Raw genomic sequence first — 13,173 nt, 5'->3', positions numbered from 1 at the left:
AATGGAAAATGGTAACCCCGTTTCAGCCACACAGCAAAGAGCGATAGCCACTTTTGACACCGCCATATCCTCTCCCATTTGAGGCACTTAAGGTCTGGGTCCAGGGAGGTGAGGTCGCTGGTGCCCCCTCCCCCCATCCAAGGGCACAAGGGTGCTTGCTGCACATGCTTTTTCTTCATAGCTCCACTTAAGGGGCACTTGTCTTGTGCCAGGCACTACGGTGGGCATTTTATGCTCATTCTCTTACGTAATCCTCGTAGCAACCTGAGGAGCGGAGATTATACAGAATCCCCATTGAACGGATGAGACTATGAATGCTCAGAAAGTTCCATGACTGAGCCAGGGCTCTACTGCTAGTGAGTGATAAGACGTGCTTAAGCACTGCCCCATGAATTGTGGCCACTTGGAATGGGCAGATAGCCGGGAGAGAAGCGTAACAGGGTAGAGGGACGAAGAAGGGAACATCTGGGACTGTAGGAAGTTGAACAGTCGCTTCGGTGAGAATGGGCGCGGTCCCAGGGCCCGGCAAGAGCTGAAGTATGCCCCACGGCGATCTATCTGGCGGAGGGATTTTCCGTACGCGGGGGAGCCGAGCGTGCCAGGTGGGGGCGGCCGGTGGGGCGGGGCTTCTTTGGGCCCGCCCCTTGCCCAGGTGAGGCGCCAGCCACCGGGGCCGGAAGGGATGATGCGCCCTGACAGTACTCGCCAGGTGTAGGGTGCCCTGGCTGTCGGGCCAAGCCAGCTTGCCCGGGCCTTTGGCGGGGGTGGTGGAGGAGGAGGGGGCCGCGCCCTGCCAGGCCCAGGTGTCGTCTCCGGGGGAGGAGTTTGAGAACCCGGCCACCGGAGCTTCCCCGCCGGACCCGCGGACGGGCGTCGAACGACTGAAGCCGAGGAGACTAGGCAGAGCTGGGCGGCGCGGGGAGTGCACTGGGCTCACAAACGCGCCGTGCCGCCAGCATGTTCTCCCGAAACCACCGGAGCCGGGTCACCGTGGCCAGGGGCTCCGCCCTGGAGATGGAGTTCAAACGCGGCCGCTTCCGACTCAGCCTCTTCAGCGACCCGCCGGAGGTGAGAGCCCCGCGTCCTTGCTTCCCTTCCCCTCCAGGACTCCCGCAGCCCCCGCCGCCTTGCCCCCGCCCGCGCGCACGCCGGGGGGCGGAGACGCAGCTGGCTGCGTCCAAACCCGCGGTTGTCGACTTAAAAAGTCAGGGAAGGACCGTCGGCACGTTAATGGGACCTGTGCCACCCCAGACACTCCCTGGCTCTGTTGAGATGATTTGCTTTTGTCCAGACAAACTCCAGTTGGCCTCATTTTAAGAGGCCACAGGCTCGATTCCTAAAATGTGCCCGGCCCCTCCTGGGCATCCCCGGGCAAAAGGCGGTGGGCAGCTAGGCGGGGCCCCAACAGCTTGGACGCTTGGCTTGGGCGCCCGGCCGCTCCCTGGCCGCCAGCTCCATCTTGCAACCTGTCTTAACCGTCTGGGGCAGCTTTCAACATCAGTCTCGATTTCCAGGCCAGGTCTGTCTACTTTGCTGTCGTCTTCCTCATCCGCTCCTCTGTTCCCACGAAGGGCTGGGAGGGAGGGAGTGTGTGTGTGTGTGTGTGTGTGTGTGTGTGTGTGTGTGTCAGGGTCCCTCTTTAATGATTAGGGGTTCTTTCCCACAACACCTAAACTTTCAGCCTCCTTTCCTGGGGCTTGAGAGGAGTCCAGCCTATAGTCTGACAAATTCCTCCCACACCCAGCGCTCTCCACGGTGCCCAGGTCTGAGCCCTACCTGTAACTCCCTAACGAGGCTCCAGAGGGGCTGAGCTAGGGCTAGGAAGGCAAGTAGCGACAGCTAAGAAGTTGTCCCCAAGGTCAGCTCTCTTTCTCTGCTGGACCTGGAAGGGTTAAGTGAGGGGCCTTCCTCCCGCCCCACTCTCCCGGCCGGGATTCCAGTCCTGCCTTCTGCCCTTTCCCCCCTAGCCTGCCCAGAACAAAGGCCCTTTCACACCCGCGTCCCGGTGTTCCGGGCCTTCTGTGACTCAGAATCTAGTAGACTTGGAGGAGAGGGCCTTTGTCAGGTCTCCCACAAGCAATTCCACCCGGGTCTAGCGTGGGAGAATGAGGGGCGAGGCCCGGGGCCCAGGAGGAGGGGCCTGAGCTGGGGCTGCCCCGGGATAAGCCCGGTCTTTGGGGGCCAGCGCAGAGGAGCCAGGGCGGAGCTGCAGGACCGGGCTGGCCGCCCAGGAATCGGGGCTGGTTTCCTGTCTGGAAGGGAAGGGGCCCGCAGAGGGGAGCGGGGGCAGCAGCAGACAGGCGCACACCCCTGCCTTTTCCCCTCCCTCTTCTTCCTTCTACTGGAAAAGCGAGGTAATTGTGAGCCCAGGGTGGGGAGGGCTGGATGGGGACCCCAAGTTGGAAGAGGTAGCCCTGCGGGTTGGGCCGCATTTACCCCTTTGTCCCACTCCCTGGGCTCACTCTCCCAAGTCTTCATTTCCATCCCTCTTCCTCAAACTAAGCCCAAGCCCCTCTGGAAAAGCTCCAACCTCCAGACAAACTCCAGGACTCTATGGAACCTGCATGAGGCGTCCCCTCCCTGCCCCCTTCCAGCTGTGCCTGCCCCTCAGGCCCTACTGGCACACAGATTCTCTGTCCACGGGGCCAGGGATGTGGGCGGGGGCTGGGGAGGGGCCAGAGACGTAATGAAAGGGCCTTTTTCTTCCACAGCTGGGAGAACAGCTGCCATCAAAGCAAGACTGGACACTCTGTGCCCAGAGGCCCCTCTGCAGCTGGCCTGTCCTCCTTGGACCCCACTTCACCTCGCTTTCCTTTCCTCCCATGCCTGGCTCCCACCAGGGCCCTGGAACAGTGGTAGGCAAGGGAAGTTTGTCACAGCAGCCACAGGGATCTAACAGGAGTGCAGAGGAAGAGGGGTAGCCTCTGCCCTCTGCCCAGGAGCTGCCCACCTCTTTCAAGGCCAGGGGAGCATTGGGAGGAAGAACTGTGGGGCAGTGTGGTACATGCCCACCCTCTCCATCTAGAGGGGTTGAGAAGGGGAGGGGCACTGGAGGGAACAGAGATGCAGGACAGATTGCACATCCTGGAGGACCTGAATATGCTCTACATTCGGCAGATGGCACTCAGCCTGGAGGTAATGCACCACCCCACCCCACCCCTCAGTGCACCTCCTATGCATGCATCCCATCCTCAGTCTCTGCCCTGCTCATCCCTGCTGGGGCTGAGGGCGGAGGGCAGGCCTGCTCAAAGTTGGGAGAGGGACAGGTGGTTCTGTATGCCCTGTGTTGGGTGCTGTGTGTGGACCCAGGCTCAGTATTGCCAACCAGAGCATTATATTGATAGCAGGGTCTTCACACCTACTTCTGGAAGCTCTGTGGGTGGGCATGGTTGTGTGTTCTGGGGCTGAAGGCCCTTTCAGGTATGGAAAGAAGAGAAGAGTTCAGTGTGAGAGAGGTATGCAGGAAGGACGTGGCCTTTCCTAGAGAAGGCGAAGGGGACTCTGGGTCAGGTTGTAAAGATTTTGCTAGCCTTAGAGATGACAAGGAGCTGTTTATTCATTTATTCATTCTTAAACATATTCATTGAACACTTACTATATGCCAAGCTCCTTTCTAGATCATGGGATACCTCAGTGAACTAGGCAGGAAAGGTCTATTCTTCTGGAGAACAGACAATAAACATGCAAACACATAAACTCACATGGTGAAATTATAATGAAAACAGGAGAATGTAATCAGCATGAGGTAGGGATGGCAGTATTAGATGTGGAGGTCAGGGAAGGCCTCTGTGAGAAGAGCTGAGACCAGAAGAATATGAAGATCAGTGAAGGTTGGAGGAGAGGCTTTCTAGACAGGGCATAGCAAGTGCAAAGGCCCTTACATGGGGATGAGTTCCAGTTCCAGTGTGGCTGGAACATAGTAGCTGAAGTGGAGCTCATGGGGAGGGGCCAGATTATGCAGGGCCTTGAAGCCAAACAAGGCACTTAGATTTTACTCTCAATGTGATGTTGGCCCATGGAAGGGTTTTGAGCAGAGGGACGACTCATCTAATGTTTTTAAATGATAGCTGCTGAGGAGAATAGGCTAGGTGGGGGTGGAGGTGGGAGAGAAGAGGGTTGGCAAGCGAGGTAGCAGAAGACCAGAGGATGGAAGGTTGTTACACCTTCAGGAGAGTGAATCTGGTGGTGTCAATGAAAGTGCTTATGGCTCAGAGAAATGGATAGATTTCAAATGATTGTGGTAGATCTGACAGGGCTTACTGATGGATTGGATGTGAGGGGTGAGGCAAAAAGAGGACTCCAGGATGATTTCTAGGTGTGGGGCTAAGCAGCTGGGTGGTGTGGTCATTGACTGGGATGGGGAAGATACAGGAAGCTGTGGAAATGACCATCTGGACCAGGCAGGGGTTTTCTGCTGAGGGAGGTCAGGGCAGGACTGCAAAGACTCTAGATCAGAAATGGCAATTCATTTCACATGTGTTGCCCCCTTGGCCCCGCCCTCACTCCCTGGACTATATAGTAGACATTACTAGTCAATCCCAGCACTCTTTACCAGCAAGCCCAGATGTGGCCTCAGAATCTTAGCACAACCTTTGCATAAGTTGTGCAGGTTTTTTCTTTCACAAGGGTGCCAGGCAGAGGCAGGAGTTCTGACCTGGTTTCTGGCGGCATCAGGATGGAACACCTTTATCTAATTTGTTTTCCTGAAGGGGGTTGCCTTTTTCTGATATGCAGAAAGCTGCCCAGTGAGCCTGTTGGGATTCTGACACTACGTACTGTCCTGTGTTGGCACATGAGATAAAACCTATTTGCCATCCCTAGTCCTCTGCACTGATCATGTTACTAAATACATGTGGCTATTTAAATTTATAATTTAGTTTAAAATGAAATAAAAAATTTAGTTCCTTAGTTGCTGTAGCCACATTTCAAAAGCTAAATGGCTCCTGAATATTTTCATTATTGCAAATTTTATTGTCCAGAGCTAGTCTAGGTATTTAAATGTTTAAATTCTGTATCCTTTCCCCACCCTCATGTAATTTTTCTTCATGAGAGGCCTGCCCAAGTCCTGGGGCAGAGGAATGGGCTTAAATTTCACTTTTGTCACCTCTCCTTCAGCTGTGGGCTGAGGGCATTGTACTCTTTCTCCATTTAGCTCAGCAGTACCCCTTCCTTCTCCCCAAGAGAAACCCATTGATGTTTCGGGGATTGGGAAGAGAGATAGTCATGGAAGAGTAAATCCATGAAGACTTTCTGGAGGAGGCAACTTAAGCTACAAGTAAAGGAGAGGTGGGAGTGAGAGAAAGGTTGTTTTTATGTGCTGGGCCCAAGTAGAGGTTAGACTTTTCCACTTAATCCTCAAACAGTGCTGTGAAGGAGGTGGAATACTTCCCCAGTTACAAACTGAGGCTACAAAGGTTAAGTTCTCACAGTTAGTGAAGTTCCTAAGTCAGGATTTGAATTTAGCCCTGGTGGAAATTCTGAAAGGAACAGAAGTTGAAGCAGAGCAGGAAGTCAGGGACAGAGAAGAGTGGGAAAGGATGTCCCTGGGGGGCCTAATTTGGGCTGGGGCTTCTGCCCATTACTCATCCTCCTTCAGTTGCTTGGGCCCTGATCCAGGTCCCACTTACATCCAACTTTGGGCTCTTTCGGCTCTCTCCCTGGAGAGTCTAATGAAAATGCTGCCTTCTTGGGGAGAGGGGCGTGTGTGGGTGGCAAGGGGGACAACAAGAGACCTCCCTGGGGCAGGGAGATGGGTGCAAAGCACAGGGATCCAGAAACTGTGCCAAAATTCCTGAGATGCTCTCTGCAAAGGGTGGAAGCTCGAATTTCTATACCGTGGGATAGTGGATTTGGGGCTGGAGAATAGACTTGGGGCAGGAGGGTGGAGAGCAGGTGGTAGCAGGGGTGTCTGGGCCCCTAGTCCGGCTCATTCAGACTGGGCCCAGGCACTTCTATGGCCCCATTTATTCCAATTTACACACTGTTCTCCCGGGCAAGGGGTCACCTTGGAGGGCAATGGCACCGGCCTCCTGCAGCTCGAGCTTGGAGCTATGGACCTAAGCTCTTTCCAGATTGATGCGGGCACTCCTGGAGTTACTGTCGCACTGCCACTTGGTCTCTGTGGTCATGCCACCGGGAGGCTGGGAGCCAGGAGCCTAGCTACACCAGGCTTACGGAAAGACCAACCGCGCCCTGGAGCCCCTAGGCCGGCGCTCTCGCGGCAGTTGGGAGCTGATGTCACTCGGGGCCCTGAGTGCAGCGGGAGGGAGAAAGGGAGGGGGAGAGGGTGGCTGGTGGCTGTGCCGGCACCAGAGCTGTACGGCTCCCCAGGACCAGCCCAGCTGCGCTGCCTGCGTTGGCGTGGCACATGCAATGGCCAGGGCTAGGGAAGGATCCGTGAGTGCTGGGACTGGGACCGAGAGGCCAGTCAGGAGGGGGCTTGAGGATGCCTGTCTGTCCCCCTCCCCCATTCTCACCTCTTTGGGAGAGTATATGGCAGAAGCTGGATGCAGAATGGGATGGGGGATGGCAAGCAGGGAAGCTTAGCAGAGGTGGATCCTGGTGCAGACAGATAGATATAGTGGGGTTGGGGAAGCTATGTAGTCTGGGAGGGCTTCCTGGTGGAAGGGGTTTTGGTACTGGGTTGGCCTATTTCTGAAGGGTCAGGAGATTGATAGTGCTGTATTAAGGGAGAATCTGGCCTTGCTCAGTGACCCAGGAATAGACAGTGAAGGAAGAATCTGCAGAGAGGCTGTACAAGGCTTTTGGAAGAGTTTAGGGTGTTCATGTCTTAGAGACTTGAAGGCCAGAGCCAACAGGGACAGAAGCAAGGGTACGGGGTGTGGGAGAGACCTGCTGTAAGGGATAAGACAGGTTTTGGGTGGTCACATTCACCCCCGTCTTCCAACTCAATGCCCCCACTGGCTTGCCTCCTGAACTGATCTGTATACTGTAATGGGGTTAGTCTTCCACTTCCTCTCTGAAGCCTTCCATATCACTCAACCAGAAGCAAACAGGGTCTATTTCCTGTGAGTGTGTTTATGCCATGACATGGCACTTATGGAGCAGCCATTAATGTCTGCATCTCTTACCTCCCAACTAGCTGGATTTTAAATGGAGCTTTGGAAAGCACAGGGATGCTCCAGTGTTTGTTTACGTGAATGCTACTGCTGCCAAAGTAGCATCATTAAAATGAGCATCCCTACCATTCATGTGTACCATGTGCTGGGCACTGTGCTAGTGCTTTACCTTCTGGTCTCATTGAATCCTCACAACCCTAGAATGTGGGGACTGTTTCTATCCTCATTTTGCAGATGGAGAAATCAAAGCTTAGGGAGGTCGAATAAATTGCCCAGTGCTTTCTTAATAAGTTTCTTCCCAGCTTCTCAAGACTGGCAAGGCTATGACATAGACCCAGGTTTGTCTTATGTCAAACTGGTGCTCTCTACCTCTGGACTGTGCCAAGACCTCCAGGGCTCCTTTCTGAGTGAATGTTCCTGAGAATCATGGTGCCTTCTCCAGTACCCCCACTCTGGCCCTATGCACGGCCTGCTCAGCCCCTCACTCCTGACCTCTTGCCTCACCTGCCTTCCCATCCCCATTCCTTGCCTCTGTCCTCACCTCCCAAGCTCAGAAGGCCAGCAGGTAGCAGACTCCTAATTTGGGGTTTGTACAGGGTAAACTCTGTAGGTGGTATGCTTCTTCTCTACTGAGCCCTTGCCAACTAGATATCCCTCCTATCCCATCTCTTGGGTCGTTGGGGTAACCCAGGATGGCCTTTATTATTTGTGTTAATTCCCTTTAGTTGATGGTTCTCAGCTCTAGCTGCAACTCAGAATCACTTGGGGGAATTAAAAAAAAAAGAATGCACATGGATATCTTTATTTTGCAAGTCTGAGGTCGGGCCTGGTACTTTTTTTTTAACTGAGAAGATTTAAGTTTTTTAAAAGGCAACATAATTCCCAATAGTACAGTAGTAAAGTACTAACATGTAAAGTATAATAAGTCTATTTTTCATTCCTGGCTCCCAGCTCTACAACCACTGCTATCTTATGAATATCTATGTCTATGTATATGCATGTGTACATATTGGGCACAAATGGTAGCATGCCATAATAGTGTTTTACTTTTCTCACTTTATATATTTTGAAGATTGTTTTATGTCTGCACACATGTCTACTTCACTCTTCAATGTCTGCAATATTCCATATCCCATTGTAGAAATGTTCTGTAACTTATTTAACTAATGCCCTGTTGAAAGACTTTTAGTGTTTTAAAACAATGCTGCCATGAATATGGCTTTGCCCATATGTGTAAACTATATTTGTAGGATAAAGATATTGGATAGCTGGATCAAAAGATATGTGAATTTGTAGTTTCAAAAGAGGCTGAAGGAATGTATATTCACCCCATCAAATGCAAGAAAGCATCTCTATTTTACAATGCTGCTCTGGTTCTTGGGCAGCTGAGGTTGAGACTGAACCCTTGCCCTTGAGGTACCTGAAATATAAGTTTCTTGTTAATTTCTCCTGGACCATAGCCCACTTGGGGACAGGAGCGTGCTTCCGCCTCTCACCTGATTGACATGTCCTTCTCATCCTTCTCTCTACTCTGGTTAGGACACAGAGTTGCAAAGAAAGCTAGACCATGAGATCCGGATGAGGGAAGGAGCCTGCAAGCTGCTGGCAGCCTGCTCTCAACGTGAGCAGGCTCTGGAGGCCACCAAGAGCCTGCTGGTGTGCAATAGTCGCATCCTCAGCTACATGGGCGAGCTGCAGCGGCGCAAGGAGGCGCAGGTGCTGGAGAAGACAGGCCGGCGGTAAGCAAGGGGTGTTGAGGCCTTCTGGGGGTAGTGGTGCAGCATGTGTGTACATGGAGTATAGACTACCTTGAAGCCAACCTCCCCAGGTCAGAAGCCTGGAAGACACCTTGGTATTTCACCACTGCAGTGTGCCGCCAGAGATACACTAGTGAATAGCTAGAGTAGGACTTAGCAAAGCCAGCATATCTGGTGAAAGGCCGGCATTCTGAGAGGGTAGTAATGCAAAAGCGCTACTATGCTAAGCCCTGCCTATGATCTGGTTGGCTGGCTTCTGGAAAGCCAGTTTTCTCAAAGCCAGTTCACCAAATGACCAATTTACCACAAACTGACAATAGTTCATTGTACCTGGGGTTCACTATCAGAGGCAGGGATTGGAGAAGGAAATAAAGAAAATTCAAGGGAAAGCCTACCCCTTTATATAAATTAGATTGTACATTCTGAAAGGGCTCAGCTTTTGGATTTGAAACTGGAAGCTGCATTGACATTAGACTCTGCTGATCTGAAAGATCTGCAGTGAAATGGTTGAGACGATGCTCCAGTAAAACAAAGATGTTAGAGAAAATATTTGGCAAATTGATCATTCTAAGAATTGACCATTTTGGGTAAATTGGTCACTTGGGAAATTCACTTCTGGCCCCACATGGCTGAGTGGAAGAAGGTCCTAGCTCAGCCATGAAGGCTGACACAAGGAGAGCTTGCCAGGAGCCCTCCAGAGCTCACCCATAAAGCCACAGGGAAGACAGAAACCCCACTCTATACCTTCCCCCTAAAGCTAAAGGAAGGGCAAGCAGGCAGAGGGGCAACTTCTACTATGAATTTGCTGTCTCCTGAGAGGCAGCCATCAATAGTCTTTGCCCTGCCCACGTCCCCACACGGTCTAGACAGTGTGACCTGAGGTATACCCCAAGCCCCTGATAGCTAACCACATTGCTATCAGTGCCACATCATTTAGCTTAAGGTCTAAGTTGCTAATTACATTGTTGGCATTATGAATTAGTATGAGTAAACTGGCCCTCACCTTAGGGAGGGACACGTTTGGCGAGTCCTGACAATGGGCAGGGAGGTGAGGAAGGCTGGGTGTCTGGGCCCTTGTGGTGGGGCACAGGGAAGGCTCAGCCTATCTAGCCAGGAGGGTAAAGGAGAAATCAAAGCTGATGATGAAGAGGAGAGAGGTTTGTGGCAAATGGAACACAAATGTTTCCTACTTGGATTTTTTTTTCATCACACAGTGGTTAACTTGATTTCCCGACTGACCTAGTATCCTCCTTTATGTAAGAAGTGATGAGACGGTGGAGATGACCAGCCTTCCTTATTGTTAAAAGGAAAGGCTGCAAACACCTCGAAGCCTGAGGTTTAATGGAGAAGAGCCCTTGAAAGGGAGTCTCTCTGTGGGCCTCTGTCCCTCAATCCCCATGGGTCCCTGGCAGGAGTCTGGGGAGGTAGTCAGGGAGGGTGCTTGGAGGGTGAGGAGCCCCAAGCTTATACTGTGTGTGAGCTAATGTGCCTCTAGTGACCACAAGCCCAGCAACCCCCTGGGTTCAGTTGACAACTCTAACAGTTCCCCTGGCTGGTGACCTAGGGGCTGCCTGGGCTGCGGGGGTGGAAAGGGGAGGCCAGGCTAGGACACTGTGATCTGCCCACAGGCCTTCTGACAGTGGGCCGCCTGCTGAGCGCTCCCCCTGCCGAGGCCGAGTCTGCATCTCTGGTAAGACCCACTGCCACCCCAGCCACTCTCCTTGCCCAACCACAAGATCTCCTGCCCCATCTCAACATCTCTTCCTACCCTTCTGCCCCTTAGACCTGCGGATTCCACTCATGTGGAAGGACACCGAATATTTTAAGAACAAAGGCGGTGAGTTTCACACAGGCTGAGACAAATTCATGGGAGTGACTCTGAGGTTGGAGGCTCCTGTGGGGCATGGTTTTTGTTTTTGTTTGGTTGGTTTTTTACCCCAGACCTGCACCGCTGGGCTGTGTTCCTGCTGTTGCAGCTAGGAGAAGACATTCAAGACACAGATATGGTCCTGGTGGACAGGACCCTCACGGACATCTCCTTTCAGAACAACCTGCTCTTGTGAGTACCTCATCCCTGTGGCTCCCTCCTCTCTCTACTCTGCTCCAGTATTCTAATGAGGTAGCTCTAGGGGAAGAGAGGGAGGGAGATGGGCCTTGCCTGTAGAGCTGTCCTAAGTTTGTACCACATCTGTCCTCCACCCCTACCCCCTACCCCTCATGCTTCCCTGGACTTCCCCAGGACCGTCCTCCTCTCTTCCTCCCATACTCCTACAGCACCGAGGCAGGGCCGGACTTTGAACTGCGGCTGGAGCTGTATGGAGCCTGCGTGGAAGAGGAGGGGGCCCTGGCTGGTGCCCCCAAGAGACTTGCCACCAAACTCAGCAGCTCCCTGGGCCGCTCCTCAGGGAGGCGTGTGCGGGCATCGCTGGAGAGCGCTGGGGGTTCAGGGAGCAGTCCCATCCTGCTCCCCACCCCAGCTGTGGGGTAAGGCCCTGCATTCCACCACTGCCCTCAGATGCCTATCCTGGCTACGGGTGACTTCTGAGCTGTGGGGAGCATGCAGAACCTACTTTGCACTGTTGCCAGGACATGGCAGACAGACGTGGATGAGCGGCGGCCACATAGCTGGGCCCAAGCCAACTGAGAAGACCGGTAGGAATGCAGGGAGAGCTAGGCCCCTAGGTCTTCACTTTTTTGCAGCAGCAAATGCATCTTATGTGAATGGAGTGCCTTGGTTGGAGGAGGGTAGCCCTAGGCTCTGTGGTGGTGTGTACAGACATCTAAAAGCACCCTGTGGAACCACTGCGCCTCTGAGGAGCAGTTTGAGAACCTCTAGGGTAATGAACAGAATGCTGATTTTGAAGACAGACATGAGTTCAAATTCCAGCTCCACTATCTACCAGCTATAAATTATGGACAAATCTCTTAACCTCTCTTGCCTCGAGCTGCCTCATCTATTAACTAAAGAATGCCATCAACCTCCCAGGGCTGTCATGGGAATACAGTAGGATAACACATAACAAGCACAGGACCCGGCACTTAGCAGGAGCTCAGTAAATGTCTGTTCCCAACTTCCATGGGGGAGGCGAGAGAGTTTTCTGTGAGGCTGCTGGAACAATAGGGTAGACCTCAGCCCTACAGTTCCTGCCTTCTGACATGACCCTCATGTGCCCCTCACTTGGCTGAGGTCCACTTCTCCATCTGTCCTACAGTGGTCCTCGTTACCACCTCTTGGCTCATACCACGCTCACCCTGGCAGCAGTGCAAGATGGGTTCCGCACACATGACCTCACCCTCACCAGCCATGGTATGTGTATGTGGGCGACTCTGGGTGGTGAGAAGAGGGGCCGTTTGGATGGTCCCCTTCTCATTCCCCACCCTCACCCTGCACTTCCTCTCCCCCAGAGGAGAACCCCACCTGGCTGCCCCTTTATGGTAGTGTATGTTGCCGCCTGGTGGCTCAGCCTCTCTGCATGACTCAGCCAACTGCAAGTGGTTCTCTCAGGGTGCAGGTGAGGGGCCCTGAGGAGTGGGAGGGAACAAGAGAAGGCAGAGGAAAGCTGGGTCACTTGGGAGTCAAAAGATACTGAAAAATCAAGATCTGGGTAGAAGGTGGGGGGCGGGGGGAGTATGGCAAGATGAGAGGAGGCCCAGACAAGAGGATGGGCAGAAAGGAGATTCTAGATGCGGGGATGGGAAGGGTGTTGCGGGGTTATGATTTCCCTGGGAAACCTTGAGTCATTTATGCAGCAAGCTGGGGAACGGCGGGACTGGGCACGAGTGCATGGAGTCCTAAAAGGCACAAACCTCTTCTGTTACCGGCAACCTGAAGATGCAGATGCTGGGAAAGAGCCACTGTTTACTATTGCGATCAACAAGGTGATGGGTCTCCTGGTCAAGCCACGAGGTGCTAGGGCCCAGGAGCCTCTCCTTCAGGCTCCAGGAGGGTGGTGGGTGCAGGCCTCAGAGAGATCAAAGCCTCCTGCTCCTCATAGCACCATACCCAGCTCCAGGGCCAGGAATGTTGAAGGGACCGTATTCTACCTATGCAACATCACTGGAAGAAGGTTGACCCTTCGACTCACCAGACTTAGCCCCTGCCAGTTCTGAGAGGGTTTTACAGCCAGTTTAGGACTTTTCATCCTCCTTCTATCTTTCTCTTCAGATTCCAGTCTGCATCTCTTCCACCCTTTCCTGGTTTTCTCTCCCAACCCAAGTCCAATGACCCCTCTGTTCTCTAGCCCTTTTGCTGATTTTCTTGCTGAATTTTATGGAAGTAGTGAGCGACTTTAGTGTTCCTGCCCATCTCTGTGCCTGCCCCCACCCAACCCCTCTTT

General features: G+C 53.1%; 1 protein-coding gene across 5 annotated transcripts in view; it reads left to right on the top strand.

Annotated features, from left to right (window-relative positions):
* Window positions 1-699: 699 nt before the first annotated feature.
* RTKN (rhotekin) overlaps window positions 700-13,173 on the top strand; it is a 14,597-nt gene continuing 2,123 nt past the window's right edge. Inside the window, exons 1-10 of one of the 5 annotated variants that reach the window (XM_015592872.2) lie at window positions 1,120-1,519; window positions 2,712-3,135; window positions 8,619-8,818; window positions 10,465-10,526; window positions 10,620-10,673; window positions 10,778-10,895; window positions 11,111-11,320; window positions 12,049-12,143; window positions 12,242-12,348; window positions 12,587-12,715. In XM_015592872.2, the coding sequence (XP_015448358.1) occupies window positions 3,064-3,135; window positions 8,619-8,818; window positions 10,465-10,526; window positions 10,620-10,673; window positions 10,778-10,895; window positions 11,111-11,320; window positions 12,049-12,143; window positions 12,242-12,348; window positions 12,587-12,715 (1,047 nt within the window). In that variant the 5' untranslated portion in view covers window positions 1,120-1,519; window positions 2,712-3,063. Of the gene's footprint in view, window positions 1,069-1,119; window positions 1,520-2,247; window positions 2,355-2,711; window positions 3,136-8,618; window positions 8,819-10,464; window positions 10,527-10,619; window positions 10,674-10,777; window positions 10,896-11,110; window positions 11,321-12,048; window positions 12,144-12,241; window positions 12,349-12,586; window positions 12,716-13,173 lie in introns of those variants that run through there. The other 4 variants (XM_006905198.3, XM_015592883.2, XM_006905197.3 and 1 more) reach the window with 4 other exon arrangements.

The sequence above is a fragment of the Pteropus alecto genome, unplaced genomic scaffold (genome assembly GCF_000325575.1).
Source record: "Pteropus alecto unplaced genomic scaffold, ASM32557v1 scaffold100, whole genome shotgun sequence".
NCBI lineage: Eukaryota > Metazoa > Chordata > Mammalia > Chiroptera > Pteropodidae > Pteropus > Pteropus alecto.
Note: the sequence above shows the minus strand (reverse complement) of the source record. Positions and strands in the feature narration are given on the sequence as shown.